General features: G+C 58.0%; 1 protein-coding gene across 2 annotated transcripts in view; it reads right to left on the minus strand.

The window, feature by feature from the left end:
- The window catches only part of TBXAS1 (thromboxane A synthase 1), a 216,382-nt gene that overhangs the window by 4,105 nt on the left and 185,031 nt on the right, over positions 1-27,246 (minus strand). For both annotated transcript variants that reach the window (XM_089328712.1, XM_089328711.1), the window contains exons 11-12: positions 4,049-4,140; positions 660-797 (exon numbers count right to left, since the gene is read on the minus strand). In XM_089328712.1, the coding sequence (XP_089184838.1) occupies positions 660-797; positions 4,049-4,140 (230 nt within the window). The remainder of the gene's footprint in view (positions 1-659; positions 798-4,048; positions 4,141-27,246) is intronic.

Genomic DNA, 27,246 nt, shown 5'->3' on the forward strand with positions numbered 1-27,246 from the left:
CTGTCTGCACCGTATGTTCAGGAGCTCTGGGTGGTGGAATGAGATTTCTCCAGGTCCCTCTGCCCACGGTTTCCCAGTGTATGGCCGAGCTGAGTTGGAATCATTAAGGGTGGGGATTCCAGCTGCCTGGCCAGCTGGACCTTGCCGGTCTTGGAGGGAGGGACGTCGGGACACAGAGTGCCTCTGACAAGGGACAGGATGAGGAAGCCTGCTCGGGCGTCCGAGCCACAGAGGCTACAAGTGAAATTAGCTGATGGATTGCGTCCCTCTCGGTGAGAGGAGGATCCCGACCTCCTGCTGATCTCATGCATTTTATTCCCGGAAATGGAGCCGGATCTATGGCTTGGCAGAGCTGCTGAGTTCATTTCTTAAAAAGAAGTTATATTTTGTTATTTTTCAGAGCACATTCCAAAATACAACCCTTTAGCCTGTGCCCTGACTTGGAAAAGCAGAAGACGACCATTTGAAATTGCCTTGTTCCTCGTGTGCAGTGCTGCCAAAATGCTTCATGTCTGGATTCAGCTGGGGGCTTTAAAAACTCCATCCTTTCCCCCGGAGAGGATGCCTGGCTGATGTCTGAGCTGCCGCGTCTGGGGAGGGCCTTGTCCAGTCCCAGCCACTCACACCCCCCCAGGGCCGTTTAATGGGGCAGTGCTCACCTCTCGGGGTCAAAGGTCTCGGGGTTGGGCCAGTGCTCCGGGTCGTAGTGCAGGGCGCCCACAGCGGTTTCCAGCACAGCGCCCGCAGGGATGCGCTGCCCCAGCACCTCGCAGTCCTGGGCTGCCTCCCGTGTGAACCTGGGGGAGACCCGGGTGATGCTGAGCAGGCAAGCTGGAGGGCCTGAGGGGACAGGAGGCCCAGCTCTCCACCCACAGGGCCCCATTAACCCTCTGCTGGCCAGGGGCTTGCCACCTTTAGGCTCTTTACACGCACTTGGCTCTGCTGAAGAGGTGCTACTGCCCCCTCCCCACCTGGTGCACTCCCTGGCCAGTATGAAGAGTCCCTGGTAGGTCTGGAGGTCAGCACAAGGCTACCTCCCAGGGAGGGGGTTCCCTGGCCCCTGCCTCTCCCTCTCACAGCCAAGCCCCTTTACCTTGCCCGCCCTCACCCTCAGGCTTCCTCTGCTTCCATTTCCAGCCCTCACCTCCCACACGCACCATACAGGGCCCCTCCAGGCCCTTCCACGCCATTGCCTTTGCCTTGCTGTTTCTCCCCCCCTTCCTCCTCCTCCTCCTCCTCCTCCTCCTCTGCCATGCCATGCCATGCCATCCCATCAACTTTGCAGAAAAGTTGAAGAATGAGAACAGCACACAGATGCTTCACAGATCACCCACTGTTAATACTTTGTCCCATTGTGGCCCTATCATCATGTGTGTGTGTGTGTGTGTGTGTCTGTCTCTCTCACACACACACACACACACACACACGCCCTCTCTCCTTGGTTCTCCAGGGCACCACTGGCTGAGTTTCCTCCTTGGACCCACTGGCATTGGCCTTGGCATTGGCATTGGCATTCTGGGCCCTTCTGCCCCCCCAGCCCCTCACATCCCGGTGGCTCTCGGCTGGTTCTGCTGCACCTGGTCCTACTCCAGCCCCTGGCCGGAGACCCGGGTTGCTACCTCTCCGTTCAGACCTTTCCCTCGTGTGTCCCCCAGCCCCCCAGTCAACACGCGCAGAAGAGTGGGTGTCCTGTGATCCCGCGCCAGCCTGGCGAGTCGGAAACTCAAAGCCTCCCCTCTGCAGAGTCCTCACTGGTCCAGCTTTACTGCTACCTCCTCAGCCTCCATCCTCATCTCTCTCGGCCTGTTTTCCAATCTGTGCTTCCCACGGAAACCAGAACGGCAGCTCTTGGTAGGGGCGGGCTCTGGAGCGAGGTGGCACGCCCAGGTGCCTGTGTGGCCGCAGAGCCAAGAGGTAGTGGCTGGTGCAGCAGACAGGTGCAGGGCAGAGGGCAGTGGGTGACAGGAAGCCCTGGGCAGGAGAGAAGGCAGGAAGGTTGGGAGTGATTGGGTGCACGGCGAGAGGTGTTCAGGACCAGTGTTTGGGTTAAGGCCGTGAGCAGGTCAGGGGCACTGAGGACCACCTCTAAGCGGTGCCGGTGTTGGTCTGCCCAGTTACTTTGGGTGCTGGGCCTAGGCCAGGGGTTTACAGTTCTGGGTCCCGGTAAGACCACGCCCCGATCTCTCAGCTCAGGCCTCCGCCATGAGGACGTCTCCGATGGCTGGGAGAGTGCCAGTGCTCTCATCTCACCAAAGTTTCTTAGACACCACGACTCAAGAGACCATGAGAGTCTCTAATCCTTGCAACCTGGAAGCCGGCACAGCTCTCTCCAGCTTGATGTAAGGTATGGGCCAGCCATCAGAGCTGAGAAGTAAGCCTACCTGTAGCAACGGAACTCGACCCCGGGACTGAGCACCGAGGCCACCTGTGTCATTGTGACTTCTGGGTAAGACTCTAAATCAATGAATAACCTCATTGTTTGCTTCAGGAACTTAATGCAAATAGCTTGCCTACCGGAACAATAGGTTGCTCACTTGAGCAAATGGTTTGCTCACTAGACACATTCTACTTGGCAAGACCCCCTCCCAGGCCTGGGCTACTTGGGGCGCTAATCCCTAAGCTACTGTGCCATAGGCTTGGCCCACCTCCATTCAGTTCTTTCTTGGCATGAAAGACCCACCTCCAGACTCTCACCGTGTGGGAAAGAGAAGCCCAGAGTAGTACCAGAGCCCTCGGTAGGGCCTGGCAGGGCCAAGGCTGCGTTGCCCCTCTGAGTCCGCCCCACATCTTCACGGAGCACGGCTCTGGGCCTGCCTCACGTCATCACGGAGCACGGATGCTGTGTGAAGTGAGGTGGCCATCTCTGGGGCCCAGGCAAGGCCTTTGGGCAGTCTTTGTTCTGTGTCCTCACTGAATGCTACATTTGGGACTTCATTTGAATGTGTATACCAGCAGGCCACCGTTCCCATGGAAGAAAGCTGGCTGCAAATCGCGAAGGGAAAAAAACCAAAAACGATGGATGCCAGGGACGTCAGGCCTAGGCAGTCGATTCAGTCCAGCTTCTGGTGTGAGAAGCCCCCTGGTTCTGGCCTGCCTCCCGCACCCCCCACCAAGAGACCTGCAGTGCCGTGTGCGAGGGGACCGTGCACTTGCACTCACACCCTCGCAATTCTGTTTGCTCTGGACCTCACGTCGTGGGCACTGTCTACGGTTAGACTCTTTGTATTATTTCTGGATTGAAATACCCCTTTGGGATACCCTCAAATCATGCGCCTTCCTCTTTAAAAACGACAGAGGTGCTGCCTGTGGTCCCTGTGGTGTACTGACTCATAAACCCATGGAAAGGGGTTTGCAGTATCCAGCCAAATGCTTCATGCTGCTTCTGTTTCTAGACCCCGCACTCGGGCCGCGGTTCCCGTCTTTCTAAGTGCCCGGGGCCCCAGGCTGGGATGCCTTTCCCCATAAGGTGCCTCGTGTGGCCACCCCGTGGCGTTCGAAAGAAGCGGAAGGCTTGATTCTCACTCTTGCCCTTCCAGGTCAGTGTGACAGGTTTACCCTCGCGACGTGTCACGGCGTGTGGAAATGTCAAGGATATCACACGAGGTACAGTCACAGCTGGACGTGCTGGGGGAGAGGCAGGGAGGGGCAGGTGTGGCTCGCTGAGTCTGACTTCTTGGGTAGGGAGTGTGCTGCTGGAGCCCCCAGGACACAACGGGTGGGGGCTGTTGCACACGGGGAAGCTTCCAGGCCCTGAGCAGCCCCTGCCGAGGGTCAGCAGGGGCATTTTGCTGTCTTAGACTCGGCTGATTCCCCAGTGCTTGGCACAGACTGGATGTTCCACAAACAGCTGCTAAATGGATGGATGAGGGAGCGAACAGGCGGGGTCTATGGCAAAAGTCCTTGAAGGTTCGGAGGCCAAAGAGACCGGCTTGGGGTGGGGAAGAAGGCCACGTCTGAAAAGGCAGGCGGTGCCTCGAGAGAGCAGTTGCCTGTGGGGCGGATGGGCCAGGCGTCTGAGCCCGGGGCACACAGGCGCGGGCAGGCTTACCTGAAAGCCGGCGGGTACATCCGCAGCGTCTCTGCGATCACCATGTCCAGATAGGGCAGGCCCTCCTGCAGGCCGCGGTACTCCAGGGCTGGCTAACGGCAGGAGGAAGAGGTTGGTGTTAGCGGAGCCTTCCCGGGAGTTCAGTGTCTCCCCGGCTGCTCAGAGTCAGCAAGCACCCAGGTGACAGTGCCACGGGCTGAAAGGAGGTCATTAGTTATCCCTCCACACGTTCTCTCAGTCTTAACTATCGGGCCCTAGCGTCGCTGGAGACAAGCAGGCAGTGCCCGGGGGTCTGCGAGTGTGAAATACGGAAGCTTGCTTGTGAAGCCCCAGCGGCAGCTGCGGCCAGCTCAGGACGTGGCCGACCGAGTGCTGCGCACCCATCGCCTCCCTTAACCAGTGTCGCCGCTGTTTGCCCAGCTCCTGGATGGGAACACGGAGGCGCACAGGGGCTGCCATACGGGTGGCTGTTGGTACACAGTGAAGTTAATAGGCAAAAAATGGCAGTATCTATGAAGGACTGATGGTAACAAAACTCCACAGAGCTACTATAAATCGGCAAGAAAAGTTAGCTCATTAGAAGAATGGTTGCCGGAGACGAATGGGCACAGAAGAGAAATGAATTGCCATGGTGAAAAATGCAAATTACAACAATGACACCCACTTCACACTCGTATTAGGGAAGGTTGGAAAATCAGGGAGTGCAAGTGCTGGGGGTCCCGCCATCCTCTGGGTAACACTGGAGTACAGCACCTGCCACCCCCACTCCCACCCCCCGGCTGCAGGGGGGGAGCAGCAGTGCTTGGGATGGAAGCGAATTGGCTGCTCCGCTGGTTTGCCCCAGGAAGGAGATCCCCCACCACCCGGCTCAGAGCCCCCCTGCCCACAAAGGTGGGCTGAGCGGCCTGCTTGGTAGGTGACGGCCTCACTTTTTCAACTGCTAGGTGATGCCAATCCAGAAGGATCATCAGTTTGGGGAATTCTTTTTTTCTGTTCCTTCCCCTCCCCAGAGCAGAAGGCAGCCTTCCAGGACAAGCGATTCTGAGGCGCCATCTTTCTGTGCATAGGCTCTGCGTGGCTTTGCTCCACCTGCAGGGGGAGCCATTCACAATCCCGAGCTGCCACATGGCCGCCCTGCTGGGATGCAGACCCTTGTTTACTGGAGCCGGCATTGTGACATAGCGGCTTAGCTGCCGCCTGCGACGCCAGCATCCCATGTGGATGCCTGGTAGAGTCCTGGCTGCTCCACTTCCCATCCAGCTCCCTGCTAATGCACCTGGGAAAGCAGCGGAAAATGGCCCACGTGCTTGGGCCCCTGCATCCACATGGGAGACCTGGAAGAAGCTTCCAGCTCCTGGCTTCCTGGCCATTGTGGTCATTTGGGGAGTGAACCAATGGCTGAAAGACCTCTCTGTAGCTCTGCATTCCAAATAAATAAATATTTTTAAAATTTATTTACTTCTTATTTATTTGAAAGAGAGAGAGGTCTTACCTTTGCTGACCCCCAAATGTTAGCAACAGCCAGAGCTAGGCCAGGCCAAAACCAAGCAGCAGGAACTCCCTCCAGGACTCCCACATGGGTGGAAGGAAGCTACTTGGGCCATCGCTGCTGCCCCCCAGGGCCCAAGTTAGCAGTTTGGGGAGTGGCGCTGGGACCCAAACCCAGGAACCCTGATGTGGGATGAAGGTGTCTCGAGGGACATGCTAACTGCTGCGCCGAACACTCGCTCCTATTTCCACCTTGGAATAGAAACCAACAAGGACCGGCTGGTCTTCTCGAAGCTCTCCCACTCCCATTAGTGAGGACCACTCACGAATGAGGGAGCCCAGAGCGGCTCTAGGGGTGTGCAAGTGGGAGAGCTTTGTGTTTGGGCCACGTGCCAGGAGCAGAAGTATTGCTTAAATGGTACGACGTAATGGACAGGCTCAAAAAACTTTGTAGTTCAGGAGTCATCCAGGGGCTAGCACCGTGGACCGTTGGCTATGCTGACATCCCAGGTGGAGGAGCTGCTTTGAGTCCTGGCTGCTCTGCTTCTGATCCAGCCACCTGTTAATGTGCCTGGCTATCGCTTGACCCCGCCTCCATCCCAGAGCAGCAGGGACAACTGGATGAGCAGGTGGCCAGTGGGAACAGCTCCGCACTCAGGGATTGGGCCCCGTGGCTGCTCCCTGGAGAACTGTAACAACTTTACCTTTGGACCTGTGTGTGGAAAGGAGTTGGAAGGGGTGAAAGCCCGTGCTGGGGGCCTGGCTGGTGCCGCTGCCTGCGCTCTCCCACCCTGTCCTGCTCTGCTCCTTCGTCACCGATGCCCTCCACTCCCAGCCGCGTGCTGGGTGCCCACACATACCTCGCTGTGGCTTGGGTGGGCGTGATGATGGCCACACATGGCCCAGACTGGCAGTACGCGAGTTACCTGGTGGGACTCGCAGAGGCTGTGGATGGGTACTGAGTGTGTCATGGCACAGAGGCTTAGAGACCCCCGGCGGTCACAGTGTGTGTGGATGGGGGGTGCCTGTGGGAAGGGGGGACACCTGGGTCGCCTTGCCTAGACCCTGCTCCCTGGCTGGGGCCTCGGTGCACAGGTCTGGTGGCTGGCAGGGTCCTTGCATGCCTGTGGTGGTCTGGACTCGACTCTCCCAGCCTATCCTGAATGTCCTGCCTGAAGGGCATGGGGTCATCTGTTCTGTTTCCAGCTCCATGAGTTTGGCTTGGGTGTGCTTCTTCCGGCCAGTGAATCTCAAACTACAAATTGTGTCATTTCAGTGACTGTGCCCAGGACTTGAATGCTTTGATATTTACATTTGATACTGAATTTGCACGATAGGAAGATGAATGGTGAAATGCATGTGAATAATTTAAAACTTCTAAGTAGAAACCAAGGCCCCTGTGCCAAGTTGGAGCAGAGACCAAGGAAGAGAGAGCTGCGTGCGTCCTAGGAAAGGCTCCTTGAATGAAGGTCCCACGTGTTCATTTTGCGCTGGGTTTCAGACTGGACGCTGGCCCTGCGGACCACGGACTGATTGGCCCGAGGAGACTCATCTGCAAGGGTGGGTCTTGGGCAAAGAAGTAAGCCCTTCCCTCGCAATCTGTTCAGCATGGGTAAGTCGCCGCCTGGGGGTGGACACCTTAGGGACATCCTGAATTCTCTTAGCAACCACCAGGGAGTCTTAAATGCAGGAGTTGAAGAGAGAAAAGAGAGGGGGGGAGACCAGACCAGACCAGGTCTGGGCAGTGTCCTCACAGGGCGGATGGAGTTGGTCTTCCGGCAAGGCTGTGTGAGGTCTAAACTCAGAACACTTTTTAAGGTGGGCTGAGAGCTTTGTAGCCTCGTCTTCCTGCGGCCGTGCTGGCTGTGGCCGCATGTCCCCAAGGGCAGGCAGCTTTCGATCCACAGGACGCGTGGGCCCACTCCCCAGGGAGCCCGAGACAGGGCCCCGGGCACCTGTCCCTTTAAAGCCTAGCGCCCTCCGCTGGAGCCCACACCGAGGAGCGAGGGGCGGACCGGGGCAGGGTGGCACCTGCTCCGTGGTTTAGGCACCTGCAGGCTGGTGCTCCGGGAGCGACCTCGCTGGGCCACGGGGGTCCTGAGCAGATGCCGCCAGCAGAGGGCAGCAAGCGCACGGTCCATGAGGCCTCCGCCATGCCCAGGGAGACCTCGGAAAACACTGCACCCCAAGTCTTCATGGCAGAGGGCAGGACAAGGAGACTGGACGGCAAGCCTGCGGAGCCAGCGTCTCGCAGCAGAAGTTGGCTGCCTGCGCTCATCCACTCGCAACCCCTGCCGTGCACACCTTGCGTGTGACAGGTGCGGGGCTACGGTGAAGGCTGTGGCTTGGGGAAGCGCCGCCAAGCCAGCAGCAGGTTGGACGCAGGCGGCTGGGGAACGCAGGCGGGTTCTGTTCGGGCGCTCTCCTTGTTGGGGAGTCAGCTCGGGCCATGCAGCGGCCATGCGCCAGGCACCGGAGACCCCCGGGAAAGCACGCGCCGCCCCGTGGGAGCTTCGGGGCTGTCGGGCTGCAGACAGGTGGAGAAGAGGGGTGGGCCGAAGCGGTGTCTCTCCAGGGAGAGCCTGTGCGTGTGTTCGGACAGGGGTTCAAGCAGACCAGTGAGGAAGTCGTGGCTCAGTGGGAGGGCTCGGGACCCAGCTGCGTATTTGGTGCTCTAAGGGAGTCATGGTTCATTTTGCTTTTGCTGTGATGCGGACGTGCAGGCCGCTGCGGGAGAGGGAGGGCGGAGCTGTGGTAGGGGGTGACCCTCCGCCTTGATGTCACACTGGCACCCCACGTGGGCACCATGTCAAGTCTCTGCTGCTCCACTTATAGTCCTGCCCCTGCTAATGTGCCTGGGAAAGCAGTGGAGGATGGCCCACGTGCTTGGGCCCCTGCACCCACGTGAGACCTGGAAGAAGCTCCTGGCTCCTGGCTCCCGGTTGGCCAAGCTCAGTTGCAGCCATTTGGGGAGTGAACCAGCAGATGGAAGATTCATATCTATATATCCATCCACCCATCTCTTTTTTTAAAAAAAAAATATTTTGTTTATTTATTTGAGAGGTAGATTTACAGACAGTGAGAAGGAGAGACAGAGAGAAAGGTCTTCCTTCTGTTGGTTCACCACCCAAATGGCTGCTAAAGTCGGCGTGCTGTGCCAATCCAAAGCCAGGAGCCAGGTGCTTCCTCCTGGTCTCCCATGTGGGTACAGGAGCCCAAGCACCTGGGCCATCCTCCACTGCCTTCCCGGGCCACAGCAGAGAGCTGGACTGGAAGAGGAGCAACCGGAACAGAACCGGCATCCCAACCGGGACTAGAATCCAGGGTGCCGGCACCGCAGGCACTAACCCTAGTGAGCCGCTGTGCCGGCTGAAAATATTTTTTTTTAAAGGAGATGTAATCTTTCAGACATGCACACAGAAATGTTTATGGAGGACACAACGTGGCACCGGGATTCTATGTTTAAGCTTGGCAGTGGGGAACGGTGCACAAATCAGACACTAGCGTGGCCCCAAGTTGTCACTTGTCGAAGCCGGGGATGGCACTTAGGGTGTCACTCCACTACCCTTCCAGTGGGCGGGTTAAAGTGTCCATAGTGAACACCTAAAATATTAGATCACATTGTGAGTCACAGCGGTGCAGGAGACTGTGCCACGCAAAGCTTCTAGATGCAGTGAAGAATTAAGAATAGCTCCATCAGGTGGCCACACAGGAGAGGTGCCGCTTGGAGCTGAACTGGATGGGTGGCATTTTGCCAGGTGCAGAGGGGGCAAAGGTGTGCCCTCAGAGGCAGCTGTTGGGGGCACATTGGAAGGTGTGCGTGAACTCAAGATGGGCAGCTGGGTTGCGGGGCGCGGGCTGAGCAGGTGGTGGGCTGCCAACAAACGCAACTGAAGAGGCACTTTATAAACATGGATGCTTTGCAGTTTTCTTTGGGAAACGTTAGCGCATTAATTTCCTTTGTAAGCAGGAGGGTAGACCTCACAAGAAAGCGAAAAAGAGAGGAAAGAACGCTTAGTCAAGAAACTCTTTCCTTGGAAGACGAGGCTGGAGGCTCACTGCAGGTGCACACAGCCAGGTGGGGAGGGTGGCAGCCAGCACGCCCTACGCCATTGCCTTTGGCACACCCAGGCCCTCTGCCAGCACCTGCAGCACCTACACCGCGGGGAACAGCTGGTGCAGGCCGGGGCGGGACTGCTTGGCCTGCCATGGTAGGGAAATGGCGGGGACCAAGCAGAACACTCTGATTTCAGGCCAGGCAGCGCTTTGGCGTCCGTGTTCCCCAAAGATAACATTGACAAGTATCCCCCAGGAGCGCCCTGATCCCTGTTGCAAAAGCCAAATTTCTCAGAATTGGGAGGAATCTTGAAATCAGACCAGCCTGCCTCACTCCCAACAAGGAAGACCTGTTCTCCCTCCCTCCCTCCCTCCCTCCCTCCCTCCCTCTCTCTCCCTCTCTCCCTCTCTCCCTCTCTCCCTCTCTCCCTCTCTCCCTCTCTCCCTCTCTCCCTCTCTCCCTCGCCTTGCTCATGCCTCCAGGAGTCCACAGATCTTGCCAGCCAAGGCACAGGGCAGGGCTCAGGTGTGGATCCATTTTCTGCCAGTCAGCTGTGGCCTTGGGCCAGTTGCCAGGGCAACATCAACAGGTCGCCTTGTCTGAGGATGGGGCTCGTGAGTTCCACCCCCCTCGCAGGTGGGATGAATAAGACGATGAAGGAGAAAGGCTGAGTCTACGGACACAACACCCCGAAGGCCTGGGCTCGTCTGAAAGGTAGGCGCCCTGCTGTCTGTGTCAAACAGCTCAATATGGATGTGTCAAGGAAGAAAGCAATTCTAAAATCCTCCAGAATTCATTTCAGCCGGGACTTCTTTCATAAGATAAGTAGCTGTGCTCTTAGAAGCTGAAAGTAGGAACTAAAAGCCAGAATCTTTGCCTAGTGGTCCATACTCTGCATCCACAGTTCTGTCGCTGTATTTAACTTTCAGTGGACAGTAACGTGTAATTCTAAGTTTCTGGTTCTCTTGGTCTTTCTATCATAGGGTGCAGAATATAAGCCAATATTGAAATACAGCAGGGTAAGCTCATCATGAATAGGGAGCTATGGAAAGAGACCCCTCCTATTAATCTCACTTTTCTTTTTAAAGATGTATTTGTTTGAAAGACAGAGTTACAGAAAGAAGGAGAGAGAGAGATCTTCCATCCAGTGGTTCACTTCCCAAGTGGCCACAATGCTTTGGGGCTGAGCCAGGCTGAAGCCAGGAGCCAGGAACTCCATCCTGGTCTCCCACGTGGGTGGCAGGGGACCAATTACTTGGGCCATCTTCCGCTTCATTGTCAGGGGCATTAGCAGGCAGCTGGATTGGAAGTAGAGCAGCCAGGACTCGCAATGGCACTCTTAAGGGGTGCTGGTGTCACGGGTGGCAGCATAGCCTGCTGGGCCCCTAATCTCACGGTCTTACATTTAGGTTTTGGTGGATCATTCTGTGTTGAAAGCTAGACACAGAGTCCCTCACACATACAGATACCACACTCTGGGGTGGGTGCAGACGTGATGTGTGGTATAAACGAGAAAAGGAAAATGCCATTGCTTTCATAAGGTTTTTTCCTGGAGAGTCAGGAACGTAATAGGAAAGTGAATATTTTCCCGTTTTGCTACAGGAATTAGAAGTTTCAGCGGCGTCAGTTTCATTTCCCCACAGCAGTCGCTGCAGTAGCACCAAATGGTCTTTGTGTTGCTGGCTGTGGCGTTACCAGAGGGGGCCGCATCACGCCAGCCCTGCTGTCCAGAAGCAGAGCACTGGAAAGCCCTTAAGCTTGGGCCAGCTGGGGCCAAGCAGCCATGGGAAGAGTAAAGATTTCCATTCGGCGGGCTCTCCAGGGAACCCACGACTAGAATATGAGACCAGCCCATGGCGAATGTGGTGACCTTAGCTTTGCCCTTTTGGCCACAAACCCGAAGCAAATCCCCCCCCTCCCCTTGCAACTGGTTTCCAGGGTGGGGAGAGGGGTGGGGCACTGCCATCTGTCTTTGAGATGGCGTGCAGTGGACTGTTTCGGGCTCCGGGGAGGAGGCCACGAGGGTTTGGTTCTGGGAGGTGGGGAGGAACCTGCTCTCGACCTCCCCGGCGGGTGGCCGGGAGTCCTGGGTGCTGGTTGACAAACTGGCGGTGTAGCCGTGGAAACACGTGTGGAACCGCAAGTCGCTGGGAGCGGATTCTCGGCATCTGTTTATATCCATGTGGGAAGGCCAGACACAGGGATTATTCCAGGTGCTCCTGCACGCCAAGCCCTGGCCATTAAGGGATTAGGTGAGGAGCTGCCGTGAGGAACATAAACCAGCCCGGCTGCCCCAGCGCTGGTGCCAGCACTCTGAGGGCCCTGCTCGGCCGTGCCGACCCGCCGCAGGGATTCCGCGGTAATCGGGGCACTGTTACAGCCACGGTGCCACGTGGGCCTCGGCCCCACTGTGACGTGGGAGAGCAGCTTTGCTGTCTGTCTTACAGATGAGAAAAGCGGAGATAGAGAGGTTACGTGGCTTGTCCGAGGTCGCACGGCTGGTGAATGGCAAAGTCCACATCGAATCCAGGTCTGGAAATTTGAAGCTTTCCCACTGGCTGTGCACCTCTCCCGCCCCGCCGTCCCTGCCCTCCTCCTCGCCCTCTCGCGTTTTATGGAAAAATAGCATTCAGAGAGACGTTGCACAGACACAAGGGAGAGCTCAGTAGCTTCTCCCAAAGCAGGCTCATCTGGGTGACTGGTGCCAGATGGACACAGAACTTTCCGGAACTCTGAGGCACCCAAGTCCCCTGCCAGTCACAGCTGCCTTCAGTGCATGTTCTGACTTGTAGCAAGAGAGGTGAGTTCGCCTTGTTTTCTAGAACTTTCTGCCAGAGGAGTACGCGGATGGGGGGCCTCCTGTGTGCCTGCTGTAGCCCCACAGCATGTCTGTGGGACACAGGCTGCTGTGTGTGCTGACGTGGGGCTTCATGGTGTGCGCATCCGTTCTATCCCTGACGGGCATTTGAGTGGCGCCAGTGTGGGGCTCGGGGTGGGTGCGCGGCTGGGGTGGGACACCTGGGTCACAGGGCCTGGGGCTCTGCTGGGTGCTGGATGCTTAGCAAGCTGGTCCCTGGTGCTGCCCCACAGCTTAACCGTCAGCCAGCTGAAAGATAGCTTGTGACATCCGCGTTCCCTCGGTCACTCCAGCTGTGGGTCTTTCCCCGCCCCTGTCTGACCAGTGTGTCTGCTCCCCGAAACCTTGAGAGAGAGGAAACAGGGTATGATTTGGGGAGCTGAGATACTTAATCCTATAGCATGGTGGTGGTGTGGGATAGGAACAAATAAGACACATCTAATTACCTAATTTAGGAAAAGTTTGTGCCAGTTATCAGATGCAGGCACTCAGAAGCAAAAATGCATTCCGGTCTGCACCGGATGGAGTCTGCGTTCTCTGCTGGTTCGTACTGCTTAGGACTCTGCTCCCCGTGAGCACGGTCCATCACAGTTGGCTGCATCTGATCTTTAGAGAAATAAGCTCCTAAGTAAGCGATGGTTCAATCACCCAGTCCACTCTGCGCTGGGGAGGGCACGGACTGCATTTAATTTGCAGAGAAAATGTTTCTGTCGACTCAGCCCACAGACAGGCATCGCCTAGTGGCGTGTGCGGGAGGGCGGGGAAAGGGAGTTAAGATACAGTTCACATCCATCAGAACTGACTCTGTGCTGGGGGAGCCGTGAATCTGGTCATGCGGAGATTGGTTCCTGTGGTAACAGGGAGCCACTGAGGGTCACTGAGGAGTGGAGGGGACATCCTGAAAGTATTTGCGGCCTGCCAGTGATGTGCAGGGTGTTGGAGGAGGAAGGGTTGGGAGCTACGGCAGAAGTTATGTGGTAGTCAAGGCCAGAGTGACGAGCTCCCGTCCCTACACAGCTGTCAGAACAGGGGAACGAGAAGCGGTACGAGAGGCGATTTTCCGTCTTGGCTGCTCCCTGTTGATGCTAGGAGCCCGTCTGCAAACATCTGGATTTCAGAGGTCTGGACAAGCGCACAGGAAGTGGCATTATTTTGAAAGCCCCCCGAGGGGCCTGCTGTTGTAACGCAGTGGGTTAAGCTGCGGCCTGGGTCGCTGGCATCCGTGGTGGGCAGTCACTTTGAGTCCAGGCTGCTCCGCTTTTGCTTCAGCTCCCGCTAATGACCGATGTGCATGGACCCCTGCCACTCCACATGGGTGGAGTTCCTGGTACCTGGCTTCGGCCATCTTGGGAGTGAGCCAGTGGATGGAGAGCCACTTTCTCTCTGTTTGTCCCCCACCTGGAAACTCTACCTTTGAAATAAAGAAATCTTTAAAAATGAGTAAGTGAGAGCTCCCCAGGGGCATGTCATGTGCCACCTGGGTCTCAGAGTCCCTGTAGCAAAGGCAGGCGCACGGGGAGGCGCAGCTTGGGACCCCAGGCGTCAGGCCAGGAGGCAGTGCCCGGCTTCACTCCTCAGTGGCTGTAAGAGGGAGACACGAGCAACCCGCGTGGGCGAGGAGCTTTGCAGGGTTGGGTTGGAGCCCGAGGGAGACAGCGGCTGAGGCCCTTTGGTGGGGGAGAGAGGGGCATAGTCTAGTGCTGAGTCTTGAGGGCTGCCCAAGGGAAGGTGGTGGGGATCCCAGAAAGTCGGGGACCCTGGGCAACGCCTTGGATCATCTCCTGGAAGGGGCCAGGGAGGTTTAGGACCAAACTGAACTGGCTGAGGCCAGAACTAGCACCAGTGGGGTGAGAGGGCGAGCAGGGTGGGAGGGATGGAGCGAGGGAGTGGGGCAGAGGATGGACCACTTCTACCAGGCGCACGGCAAGGATCGAGGAGAACAGAGCCAAGCGAGGAGAGAGACAGCCTCGGGCGTGGTCCCGTGTGTGCAGGGCAGCCGTGTGATGGCAGAAAAGGCCGTGGGCTCCTTGCGCTTGCTGGGTGGGAGAGACCAGTGTGGAAATGTAGAGAAGCACTGGTGTGGCGTCTGGAAGGACTTGCTCATGGCTGTAGCTTAGCCGTGGGAGGCGGAGCCCCATGCCCGCCGCAGATGTTCAGAGTGGGTGATGCAGCCTCTGCACAGTGGCCGTGGCCATTCGTGCATCTCCCGTCATGGGCGGTCACTGTGGGTGACCCAAGGTGCTGTCTGCCTTGGAGCTGATGGAACGCGTCAGGACCGCGTCCCAGCCACCCAGGTGCAGCCCTGTGACTGTAGCGGATGCTGGTCACGCTGCCAGGTCAAGCAAACGCCACGTGAAGGCAGAGAGTGGTCAACTCGCTCTGTTTATCTTGCAACCCCTCCCCCCCAGCACTTCCCATCCCTCATTCCTGGGCGTATCTGTTGATAATTCAGTCTGAGAGCCGGAGTGCAGGTCACTCACTGTTTGGGGAAATGGTAAACAAAGATAAGAGCTTTAAGCACTGGAATTTATTTTTTTATCCACTCTGCCTAAAAGCAACTGTGTGTTAAATTTAGAAAGCCGGGTCCTGACCCCTGTGCGCCCAGCCTGCCTCCTCTCCACTGCCCGTGTTCAGAGCGCAGTCCCTGCTGACCGTGGACTATGAAATGTGCTTGCGAAGTGGGGGGGTCTTTGCAGTCTGCCTGCCTGGCTGTTTATAAAAGCGTGTCCTCCGAGGGCCGTGTCCTCCAGCCCCCGTTCTGCACACCACTCCAGCAGGTGCCAGCTCTGCCCTAATATTTACCAAATGTCTTCCCAGGCCCCGCCCGTGCTTCTGCCTGACACACCTTGGGGGGTGCCCCTGGCGGGAAGCCCCCCGCACTGTCGGCAGACCACCTTGGGAGTTATTTGTGAGGGCCCCCTCGCCTAGAACCCACTGCTGAGTGGCTGTCCTGCTGCAGGGGTTAAATCCCTCTGCAGCCGATCCAGGAGTCTGTGCAAACCCCTTTGCTGGCCTGGAATTCTGTTGTGTTGAATATTGTTCGGAACAAATGAGCCATTGTCTGTGCTAAGAATCTTCTCGTGAGAGAGAGAGAGATCTCCACTGTGGAGCAATTTATTGTAGCAGGATTTTTTTCAACTCATCTCAAATTCCCTCCTGCCTGCTCAGTCCATTTTCGCAACTCAGGATCTACATGGGGAGGGCCAGGCACAAGCTAAAAATAAGTAAATAAATAAATCAAGACACTTCTGTTGCCTGAGAATGACGTCCAAGGCCTAACTGGTGTCTGGTACTGATTTTAACGACTTCTGAGAAGGGAGGTACATTGCGTAGGAGAAAGGGGTCAGACCAGAGGGGACCAGTCAGGGGAGAGCAAACAGCAGTGTGCAGGGGGGACCTGGACCCAGAGAGGTGAAGCCGCCTGCCCACAATGCACCTGGACCCAGAGAGGTGAAGCCGCCTGCCCACAATGCACCTGGACACACAGAGGTGAAGCCGCCTGCCCACAATGCACCTGGACACACAGAGGTGAAGCCGCCTGCCCACAATGCACCTGGACACACAGAGGTGAAGCTGCCTGCCCACAATGCACCTGGACCCAGAGAGGTGAAGCCGCCTGCCCACAATGCACCTGGACCCAGAGAGGTGAAGCCGCCTGCCCACAATGCACCTGGACACACAGAGGTGAAGCCGCCTGCCCACAATGCACCTGGACACACAGAGGTGAAGCCGCCTGCCCACAATGCACCTGGACACACAGAGGTGAAGCCGCCTGCCCACAATGCACCTGGACACACAGAGGTGAAGCCGCCTGCCCACAATGCACCTGGACACACAGAGGTGAAGCCACCTGCCCACAATGCACCTGGACCCAGAGAGATGAAGCCGCCTGCCCACAATGCACCTGGACACACAGAGGTGAAGCCGCCTGCCCACAATGCACCTGGACCCAGAGAGGTGAAGCCACCTGCCCACAATGCACCTGGACCCAGAGAGGTGAAGCCACCTGCCCACAATGCACAGCGTGCGAGGACCCAGGCAGCACCAAGCCTCAGGCTCCGGAACCCTGTTCCAGAACCGTGCCTTCGGCCACGCTGCACCGGAGTGAAGGGCTCAGCCACAGCACCCAGGCTGAGAAATGCAGGGCACCGTGGACGGGGGTGGTGTTGGTGTCTGTGGGTAGGGATCATGGGGCCTGCTTCTTGGGCCACCCCGAGAAATCTTGAGGAAGGCAAAGGACTGGTGCGCATTCGTTGGTACCTGGCTCAGCGACTGGGACCTCCGCCCTCAGCCGGGGCAGCCTGCCTTACCGCTGGGCAGTGCCGAGCAGAGTGCAGGAGACCCTGGTGCAGGTGGGTGGTAGATGCACTCTGCCATGGCCTGCGGGCTTGGGTCCCGTGGGCCAACTCCACGCACGAGGCCCGCGTCGCCCTGGGTGAGACGGGGCCTGTGGAGGTTGTCAGAGGTGGGTAAGGACACGAGGGTGGCGGCAGTGTTTCTCTGTCTCGGAGCACGCCCGGTAGAGACCTGGGAGCAGGGAGCAGGTGCCCACCAGGAACCAGAGCAGCTGGCACTCCGTCTTGGACTTCCCAGCCTTCAGAACTGTTGTTGAAGCCACACAGTCTACAGTATTTTGTCTTAGTGGCATAAACAGGTTTTTACATATAAATAGGTCCCAAATATTGCCTGGGACATACTTTATGCTAAAACAAAAATCTGTTATTTGTCTGGAACTCAGATCTAACTGGCTGTCCTGTGTTTTTCCTGCTGAATCTGGCGGCTCTAAGGCGGTGGCACTGCCCGTGCTGAAGTCGGAGCAGATGCGGCTGGGCCAGGGCTCTGAGCTGGCCTACGGCGGGGGGGCATCGGGAGCAGCACACAGAGGAGAGGGACTGGGGGTGTGTCTCCCAGATGTGTCTCTCCAAACACTGCTTAGAGACCCCATCCTAGCAAAGACACAGTGGCGCCAACAACAATTAACCCTGGCTTCAGGTGGGCAGCAAGGGAGACGCCCAGGGCAGTCCCGGGTCCTGTGGTAGAGGAAGTGCAGGATGCTGACGGCTGAGCCCCAGAGGCAGGCGCAGGGCTGTCAGCCTCGGATGGGACATCCCCGTGGGACGCGGGCCTGAGCCGGCTTCCTGCAGGTGAGGCCTCGTCCAGTCTGGGGCTTGGCTGCAGGCTACACGGAGCCCTGAGGCACCTGCCTCGGGCCAGGCCGGGGCCAGAGCTGGTGGCCACAGGCCTCACAACTGTGCCTTGGGGTGGCCTTGTCCTGCTCAGGGTGATGCAGGCCCTGGCACGTGTCTGGTAGGAGGGCACGGATGCAGAGGCACAGCTGGCAAGCACCTCTCATACCCAGGGCCCGGCTTGGGGCTCCCCTGGTGCCTTCCCACCCTTGTTCTTTCTAACCCTATATCTCTGTTCTGGGGGAGGCAGTGTGTGTGTGTGTGTGTGTGTGTGTGTGTGAGAGAGAGAGAGAGAGAGAGAGAGAGACAGAGAGAGAGAGGAGAGAGAGAGAGGAGAGAGGAGAGAGAGTCTTTGTGAAGCCTGGGGTGGGTGCAGAGCTCACGACTCCCCTGCACTGAGAACCAAGCCCAGCTCTTTCTGCGGGCCTCCCGCCTTGCACGGGAGGAAATGGAAGCTTCCGGGGTTTGGGTGGCGATGGCAGAACTGGGCCGGAAGCCAGGCCGATCTCCAGGGCCGCCTCTGGCCCACGGTCACTGCCTCTGCCTCGTCCACCTGATGCTGTTTGGCCCCTCCTCTTTCTGCAGCTGCCGGCTCTTAGCGAGAGGACTTCTTGCCCAGAGCGGCCTCCGCGGCGGTGGCAGAACCAAGTAAAATCGGGCCCCTGAGAAACAGCTGCCCAGGCTCCCCTGCCGCGGGGGATGAGGTTCTTGGGACGGAAGGGGTTTTTAAAAATGAAATCTGGGCAGTGGGGGCAGGCCGCGCGGGGCTCAGGCCTTGATGGGTCATTCCTTCCTCTGCGGCCGTGGGGTCTGCTGATCGCTCAGACTAGAGGTCAGGATGGGTCACCCCTCCGGCCTGCTGGTTCAGGCTGGGCCGCAGGGGCAGGGGCTGCCAGGGGCCTTTCCCCTGCCGTATCGCAGGGCAGGCGTGGAGAGCTGAGGCTGGGGGACACGGGCCAGCCGTGCCACCCTTCTTCCCACGGGCCAGAGGGGCCCGGTGCCACCCGCCCTCCATCTGTCCTGCGAGGGAAGGGTTTCCTGTGCCTCTGGCTCCGGGGGAGGCCCGCCCACAGGCCATCTGCGGGGACCCAAGGCTTCAGCCAGGCCACGTCCCTGTGTCCAGCGGCGTCTCCTGGGGACAGGACCACCCCAGCTGTGTGGGCCCAACTTCCGTTAACCTGTCTCTGCTGCTGGGCTGCTCCCCCACCCCGTGGGAAAACACTGTGCAGGCCTTCTCACATCAAGTCGATTGATCGATTTGTAGAGCAGTCAGTAGAGATTCTTTCTGAGCATTTCATCTGTCCTACGAGTGTCCCCTCAGCAGCCTAGGTGAATCCCTGGTGTTGGTGAGTGGCCCTGGCGACCCCTCTGGGGCTGTGTGTCCCCTGGCGCCGCTGCTGGTACCCGGCGTTGCCCTGGGGGAGGGGTGGAGTTGAGCAGTCCATCCCCAGAGGCAGAGGGGGCGTCGGGGGGCCTCCGGCTGACTGGCAGCGGGGATGGGCGTCCAGAAAGACTTGCCGGTCAAGTGAGGTGGCTGCAGGAGCTGTTTTCACAACGCGTTTGCCTCAGTTCACGCTGAAGCTGCTTGGGCACAGCGTGGAAAGGAGCGGCCGCCCAGCCCGCCGTTTGCTGCCGCTTTACGGGCGTGCGCTGCCCCCGCAGCTTTGGCTGCCTCCAGCGGCGACCCAGCCCGCAGTGACATACGGTGTCATGGCAGTTGGTTCTGGCCGTGGATCTCGTGGGCTCTTTGCCTCGGGGTCTACCACCCCCATATTACTCCTCGTGCGTGGATACCTCTTGGCCTTGCTGGAGCTCCCCACCCCCAGCTGTCCCCACCAGTGAGGCTTCCCAGAGGGACTTGACTTGAAGGTAGGGACACATGGGGTCCCTCCTGGAGTCAGAGGTGACTGTAAGGGCAGGGCCGGCAGGCGGGAGGCATTTTTGCCTCTGCTACCCATGTGGGAGAAGCAGAGGGAGTTCCAGGCTCCTGGCTTCCACCTGGTCCAGCCCTACCTACTGCGGCCATTTGAGGAGTGAACCAGTGGATGGAAGATTCTCTCTGTCTTTCAAATAAACAATTCTTTAAAAAAAAGTGTGTGGCGAATGAAAGCCCAAAGGCTGGGATGGCAGCAAGCACAGATGAGCAGGCAGGAGTCGTGTCTCTTCCTTCGCGAGTGGGAGGGCAAGGGTGAGCCCACACTCTCTCTGCCCTGTGACCGCGGGTGGAGGCGAGGCTGAGAGACCAGAGACAGGTGCTGCATTAGGTGGCTCGGGCCGCTAGCCCTGCACAGGTAGGCTCTGTCTGGTCCCGGAGAATCCAGGACTGGGAAGGCTCTGAGGAGGGCAGGGAGGGACGGCGTGCCTAGAGTGTTCCTAGACCCCCAGCAGGCAGGTGTGGCGGTGCTGTGCTGAGAGGTCTCCCCCGGCCCCCACGAAGACCTCACCCCCTTGTCTTGCACAGACTCACACCCGGGTCCAGTGCTATGGTCAAGGTAAGGCAGCTCCAGCCTGCAGCCTGTGCCTCCTGTGGAGGGGGCACCCTGGGAGTGCGGCGTCCGAGGCGCTAGCTTTGGTCTGGCTATGTCCGGCAGAGGGCCCGGTGCCTGCTGCCCGGGCTGCTGAGGGCCAGCTCATCCCAGCTGGGCAGGGGTGCGATGGCTCTGTGGGCAGGACGCGGAAGCTGCCTGAGCAGTCTGCAGTTAGACATGGAGTGTCTCTCGGCCTGAGCCTTCCCCTGAGCCTCGGGTGCGCCCCGGCCCTGGACCCGCATAGTCGGTGGCTACCTGCTGCCGGTTTGGGGGCAGGGCTCTGCAGCCCACTTTGCTTATCTCTGCTCTCCGTCCCCAGAGCCGTGAGTCTGTTTGAATTTCCACTCGGGCCTGAACGAGGGCAGGAGGAGGGGCCCCAGCGGGGTCAGCTACAGGTCCCTCTCCCTCCTTGCTGATCGCTGAGTGTCTCCCTAGACAGACAGCTGGACAAGCCACCTCTCCCCGTCTCTGGCCACAGCAGGGACGTCCATCCAGAGCCCCCTGAGCAAGGGTGTTCCTACCACACGGAGAGTGGGCGAGTTTCAGAGACGGAGCCTGCTGGCCTCTGGCCAGGACTGCAGGGTCGTGAGCTCGGGGGCTGGGGGCTGGGGGTGAATGGCAGGTGTATCAGGACCACCAGGGAAGAACGCTGTGTGTCGCCACATGCACGCTAGGAGTCAGTGCGACCCGTGCTGAGGTCGGGGCGGTGGAGGGGAGCAGAGCTGGCCCTCCCATGGCGTGAGAGGTTGGAAGGAGACATAGACAGAAAAGCGCCCCCCCACCCCAGACCCCCAGAGTCAAAATGAACAAGCAAGGAACCGGAGGTGGGTCAAAGGTCAAGGTCAGTAGCTCAGAGGGTGATGCAAACTGAGCTCCTGTTCCCAGAGAGGGAGAGACAGACAGAGAGAGAGGTCTTCCATCCTCTGGTTCACTCCCCGCTTGGCTGCAGCGGCCGAGGCCGGGCCGGACAGGCACATGGCCATCGGAGTCGGTGGTCCGAGCAGCTCAGATGGAATGGGGCAGGGCTGCTGCCTCGAGGCCTTGATGGGGGTGGAGGCCTGAACTTGTGGCCGCTGCTGGAGACAGCGCAGGGTGGCCTGGGCTTCCTTGGTTCTCAAAAGCTGGAACCTAAATTTTTGTGAAATCCATGTGATTTAAACATTTTGGCAGTTAATTCAGATTTTCAAAGGCACACAGAACCTCTGCAGCCGTGCCCAGCCTGGGGGTTGTCTCTCTCCGGCCCTGCCCCTGGCACCCTGGGATAGGACTCTGGGCTGGCTGTGCTATTGCTTTGATCTCTGCCCACTTGGACTCTACCACAGGCTGCTGAGATCCTTGTCCCAGTGGCCCAAGAAGAGAGCGTCTCTCCCAAGACTTTGACTAACAGTAGGTGGGGTTGGATTTCTAGCTCGGGAACTGAATTTTGTAAAACTGGAAACCACTGGATGGAATGGCACCATTCCTTTATTTTATGTTTTTTTTTTAAATGTTAATTTTAAAAGTTCATATTTATTTTTTGAAAGGCGGAGAGATAGACATCGAGAGGGACATCTCCCATCCATGGGTTCACCTCCAAAATGTCCCACAACAGTGGGGCTTGGGTCAGGCTGAAGCCAGAACCTGACAGTCTGGGTCTCCCGGGTGGATGGCAGGAACCCAGCTGCTTGCGCCATCACCTGCTGCCTCCCAGGGCTCATTAGCGGAAAGCCAGACTCAGGATTGGAGCTGAGACTAAAATCCAGGCACTCTGATACGGGGTGCCCGTGTCCCAAGTGGTATCTTAACCACTACGCCCAACGCCTGCCCTGCTTTGTCCCTGGATGGGGAAGCCACCACCTCTAAGGTCAGGGAGGTCCCCAGGGCCCCCAGAGTCCTTTAGGCCGAGGCAAGGGTGGCCTGGTTCACCTGCTCCAGTCTGCAGAGCCCCCAGGTTACCTAGTGTCCCAGTGTTCAAAAAAATGAGTGAGCACTAGGGTGACCACTCTACAGGGTCGAGACAAGGCTGGAACTGACTCCAGAAAGCTCTGGCTGTCCCCGTGCGGTGCCTTAGTGGAGGCCAGCGGCCATAGTGAGCTGTGGGCTCAGGGGCCCCAAAAACAGATTCACGGCAGAGTGAAGCCAGGGACAGGGTGGCACTGAGGAAGGAACCTGGAGGCCTGGCACTCCTGAGAGTATTGGCTGGACGGGTTGAGCAGAGCAACACAGGCCAAACAGGACTCCATTGCAGGCTCCGCTGGTTCTCAGGGCTGTGGGCCCTTCCCGGCCGGAGCATACTCCCTGCGGCCTGGCCCTGGGCTTTCTGGGACCCCTGTGGGGGGCCCTGGCTGAGCATGGGCCCACGCTGAGCCTCTAAGCTCCAGGGAACTGCCCAGGCCCACGGCTTCTGGAACACTGTACCAGGTTCGGCTCTTACAGACAGCCTGGGCACTCCTCCAGGGCCTGTCTCCTGCCTCCTCCTTCAAACTTGCACCTCAGGGACCGGCAGTGCGGCTCAAAGCACACAGGACTGAACCGCCCACGTCTGAATCTGTGCTTCTCCCCTCACCAGCTGCCTGGCCTTAGCCAACTTGACCGTGGCAGCCTCAGTTTCTCACTGAGCAAGACAGGGACCATCTGGTGCCAGGAGTCACCAGCAAACGGCACAGCTCACGGCAGCACGTAAATGACGCCTGGCACCAGGGGGAGCTCCACGACGTTGGGTGCCTCGGCTGTAGAGACCTCAGCGGTTGGCTTCCCGCTGGCCAGGCTGTGGCGGCGGTCGCCTGACCAGTGCTTTCATTTGATAGCTGCCTGAAGATGCTCGCGTCTGAGGCCGTATCTGGAGACGGGACTCGCCATGAGCTGTGTTGCTAACAGGCTCCTGGTGCCCTCGTTCTGGCCCCCTGGCTGTCCGGGACATGACGGCAACAGGTGGAGTGGGACAGGAGGAAGTGGGACCGTAGTGGGAAGAGTGGCCCATCCACTCATCCCCAGGGGCCTTGGGGACGCTAGCGCAGGTGCCTGTCAGCCTGGCGGGAGGAGACAAAGTCCCGTCAGGAAAAGTAAAGTCGAAAGTGCTAAGTGGGTCGAAGAAAAGATGAGGAGCGTGAGACAGGACATTGTTCTGCAAACTCTGTGAGGCTTGACGGAGTTAATTTTTTTGAGCACTTGAAGGAAGAACTTTTTCCATCCAGGGTGTTATAAATGACAGGGCTTACCACCCTAAAGGGTTACAGTCACGGAGACAGCTTTAGGTAAACGCCAGGATGATAAGTCTGGTGCGTTGTTAATGGAGCCACCCTGGCCTTTGGGAACAACTATGGAAGCAGCTGCCAAGCTTGGCCGCGTGCTGTCCGTGCCCACGGGGTCTGCTTTCCAAGGAACAGAGCCAGGCTGGAGGGGCCCATGGGTGGGCAGGGGACTTGAAGAGTTGCAGACGCCCAAGGGGCGAAGTGTGCTCTTTCCCGGGGGTTACTCCCTGGATGGAAGCCAGCGGGAGCCAGTTAACGGGAGGACGTCGGCACGATGCAGCCATGCTCAAGGGACAGCCCAGCCTCACCCTGGACGAGGCTCTCATTCCTGGCACGGTGGGCAGGTGCCCCCGGTAGGACGTGGGAGAGGGCACTCAGGCCCTGGTTGCAAGGCTCCCCATCAGTGAATCTCCCAGGTTCTCTCACCCTGGCAGCGCCATCATTGCTTTTTGGTCCCTGGGTAAAAACTGTGTCCTGGGAAAGTGGGATGTCAGAAATGGGCTTTGTTGGAGGGGTGGGAGGACAGGAAAAGTTCTGAGCTGTAGGGAAGGGGGTCAGCCAGGAGTGGCTAAGGCAGTGTGGAGGCCTCGGGCGGGGCAGAGTCACAGCCCAGCGCCAGGACAGACCCATGGGACACGTGCCTAAGAGGCAGTGGTCTGGAGGTGCCCCTGGAATCCCTGTGTTGGAGACGAATCCTCTTGTCACTGGACTAGCAGGCGGGGCCTGCGGGAGGGGGTTGGGATTGGATGTGGGGTCCTCAGTGCTGTATCCGAAGGGGAAGAGAGCCCGAGCTAGCACCCAGGCTCTGCCTCGCCCCGGTGCCCTCCGCCAGCACCCGGCAGAGGCCCTCACCTGCAGCTAGAGCCCTGCTCCTGGGTTTCCTGAGACGCGAGCTAAGGAAGCCGCTGTTCACACACGACCCCGTCCGTGGCACTAGGACACGGATTCCAAGGGGATTCCGTAAAACGGTTGTAGCAGGAAGAGTCGAAAGATTTGAAATGACAGTGCAGGATTAAAAAGTAATGTAGGTGCTAGGCTCTGTGCTAAGTACTGTACCCATCAACCCCCGTTAGGCCTGAGCCTAAAGGAGCAGTTGCCAGGCCTGTCCTGTGGGGAGCAACTCGGACTATACTGTTACTGGAATTAAGACTTATTCTATGCATCTGCTCTCCCACAATATGGCGCTGGGAGAGAAGAAAACAGCTTCTACACAGCTGCCTCCAGTTCAGCCAATAAACTGTAGGACTTGCTCCTGATTGGAGGAGAGCAGCGTGCTCGGCATGTGGGCAGCCGAGTTGGGATTGGCGGAGGAGGACTATATAGGAGGAGAGAGACGGCATGCACCAGGAACATCTAAGGGGAACACCTGTGCAGCCCCCGAGAGAGCCGGCCGGCGGTGTGCCGCTCCCCCGCGGAAGTGGGGAAAGTGGCAGGGGGAACCGCCCTTCCACGGAGGTGGAAGGGACAGTAGCCAACCCGGGAAGAACCAGCAGCAAACCCGGGGAGGGCCAGGCAGACGAAAGAACAGCGCAGGGTCCTGTGTCGTTCCTCCACGAAGAGGGGGAGCGACATGTCCCTCTTAGGAAAGGCATGGAGCTTCAGAGGATCTGCGTCTGCTCCAGGGTCCCAGCCTGGAGAGGAGCGAGCTGGACTCGGGGCCTGTGCTCCTACCACCCGCCCACTGCAGCCCAGGTGCGCGGAGGTGAGATTGAGAAAGGACTGTGGAACCGGAGAATGTTCTTGTGAGTCTTGCTCTGAGCAGGGTACCAAGCGTTCCCTGAGGGGTGGGTGCAGGTTCCCCCAGCCAGGCCCTGAGATAGGCAAGAGAAGCATTTTCTCGGGGCGGGTGTTACGGCGCAGAGGGTCGAGCCTGCCTGGGACACCCACACCCCACACCAAAGTGCTGGTTCAAATCCAGGCCACTGTTTCCGATCCAGCCCCTGCTGATGCGCCTCCAGACACTTCAGACCATAGCACCTGCCCTGGGAGGCAGCAGAGGGTGGCCCAAGTGCTTGGATCCCTGCCACCCACGTGGGAGACCTGGATGGAGTCCCCGGCTCCTGCTGTGCCCTGGCCCAGCCCTGGTTGTTGTGGCCACTGGGGGAGTGAACCAGTGATAGAAGATCTGTGTGTGTGCATGTGTGTGTGTGTGCCTGCCTTATAAATAAATTTTTGGGAGGGAAAATTGAGCACTTTCTCACTGGCAGCTCGTGCAGTAGCTGCTGGGACCAGGGGCTCCAAGTGGAAAGTGTATTCCTAGGAGACAGAGGAGAGAGACGAATTCCCTTCTCTGGGTAAACTGAGTGATGCAACCCCTGACCTTGGAGTCTGAGGCCAAGGTGGAGTGTGGCAGTCACAGGGGAGGAGTGATGAGGGTGCTCCGGGGACAATGGATTTCTGTGGGATGTGTCCCTCGCAGCTGGGGAAAAAACGTGTGTGGAGCAGATGGCCCCAGACGAGGATCCACAGGATAGTAACTGGAGGATGGTAAGATTCCGGAAAGTTGTGGATGTGGCTTGAAAATTTAGATGGGGTGAGAAAGATGGGCAACACACAGAGTTCTCTTGGCCCGCTGTCTCTTCCTGCCAGCTTGCTCGTTTGCAGCTCAGCTCAGCAGCCCGACTCCTGGTGACAGAGCCCAAGAGGTAGGCAAGCAGCAGGAGTTCTGCACTCCCGTGAGACCCCGAAAAGCCGCCTGCTCTCTCAACTCTAGAAGGGAACATTTATGGCACCCGGCCTGCTTCATAGTTAGGGGAAGATGGCAACAAGCAGTAGTTACTGTTGGGGCCAGTCCCGGTGAGAGAACACGGAAGACTGACTGCTGAGATCTCCCGAGGCGCCCCACTGAGCTCGCTGGGGGCCAAGGTTGGGGCTGGGCAGTGACTGCTGAAGGTCAAAGGGCAAGGGCAAGCACCAAAATGAATCAGGCGCTGGTGTCAGCCACGTGGCTGCCGTAAGTGGTGATGTAAATAGTTGAGATCAGAAATGATGCGAACTTGGAAATCCGAGCAGCCCAGGAAGTGGTCAGGCGTTGGGTGCAGTGGCCAAGCTGCCCCGTAGGACACCCCCATGCCATAGGGGAGGGCCCGATTCAAGCCCCAGCTCTGTTCCTGCCTCCTGCTGGAGCGCACCCTGGAGGCAGCAGATGATGGCCAAGTGCTGGGGTCCCTGTGACCCACGGAGGAGCCCAGTTTCAGGCTCCTGGCTTCCGTCTGGCCCAGCCCTGGCTGTTGCCAGGGGGAGTGAACCAGCGGATGGAAGGTCTCTGTCCCTCATCTTTTGATTAAAAAAAAAAAGTAAACCCTCAGTTAAGTGTGAATTTCAGATATACAGTGATATTTAGTATATGGTGCAAATATTACATGACATACACTACAAAGTTCATTGTTATCTGAAAGTCAAATCGAACCAGATGCTTCTATTTCATTGGGCAGCCCTAAGTCATAAACAAGCAGCCAACAGGAGGGAAAGTTTCAGAAAATGAAGACTTTTAAATGCCTCAAACCACAAAACTTTGTGTTTTAATATGATCATAAATTTACAGCTGTATTGTATTATGCAAATTTATGTTAAGTTATTCTCTATCTGTCATCATGCTCCAATAAAAATTGTACATATGACATTTAGGGAAAAAAAGGCATCTTCTGATAAGAGTTTGGCTGTGCGTTTCGGTGGCAGGGTTACCCTTGGCTCACCAGGATGCCACAGCCGCCAGGGTACAGAGCAAGGCCCATGCGAGGGCCCCGATGAATCGCTCATAGACTCCTCGAAACAGCCCCGAGAGTGGCCGGCGGATGCTTTCCTCCACGTTAATGCCTTTCAGGAGAAGCACAGCTCGGCACTGACCTAGCA

This window comes from Oryctolagus cuniculus, chromosome 3 (assembly GCF_051225735.1).
Source record: "Oryctolagus cuniculus isolate XC-2025 breed Fujian yellow rabbit chromosome 3, ASM5122573v1, whole genome shotgun sequence".
Taxonomy (NCBI): domain Eukaryota; kingdom Metazoa; phylum Chordata; class Mammalia; order Lagomorpha; family Leporidae; genus Oryctolagus; species Oryctolagus cuniculus.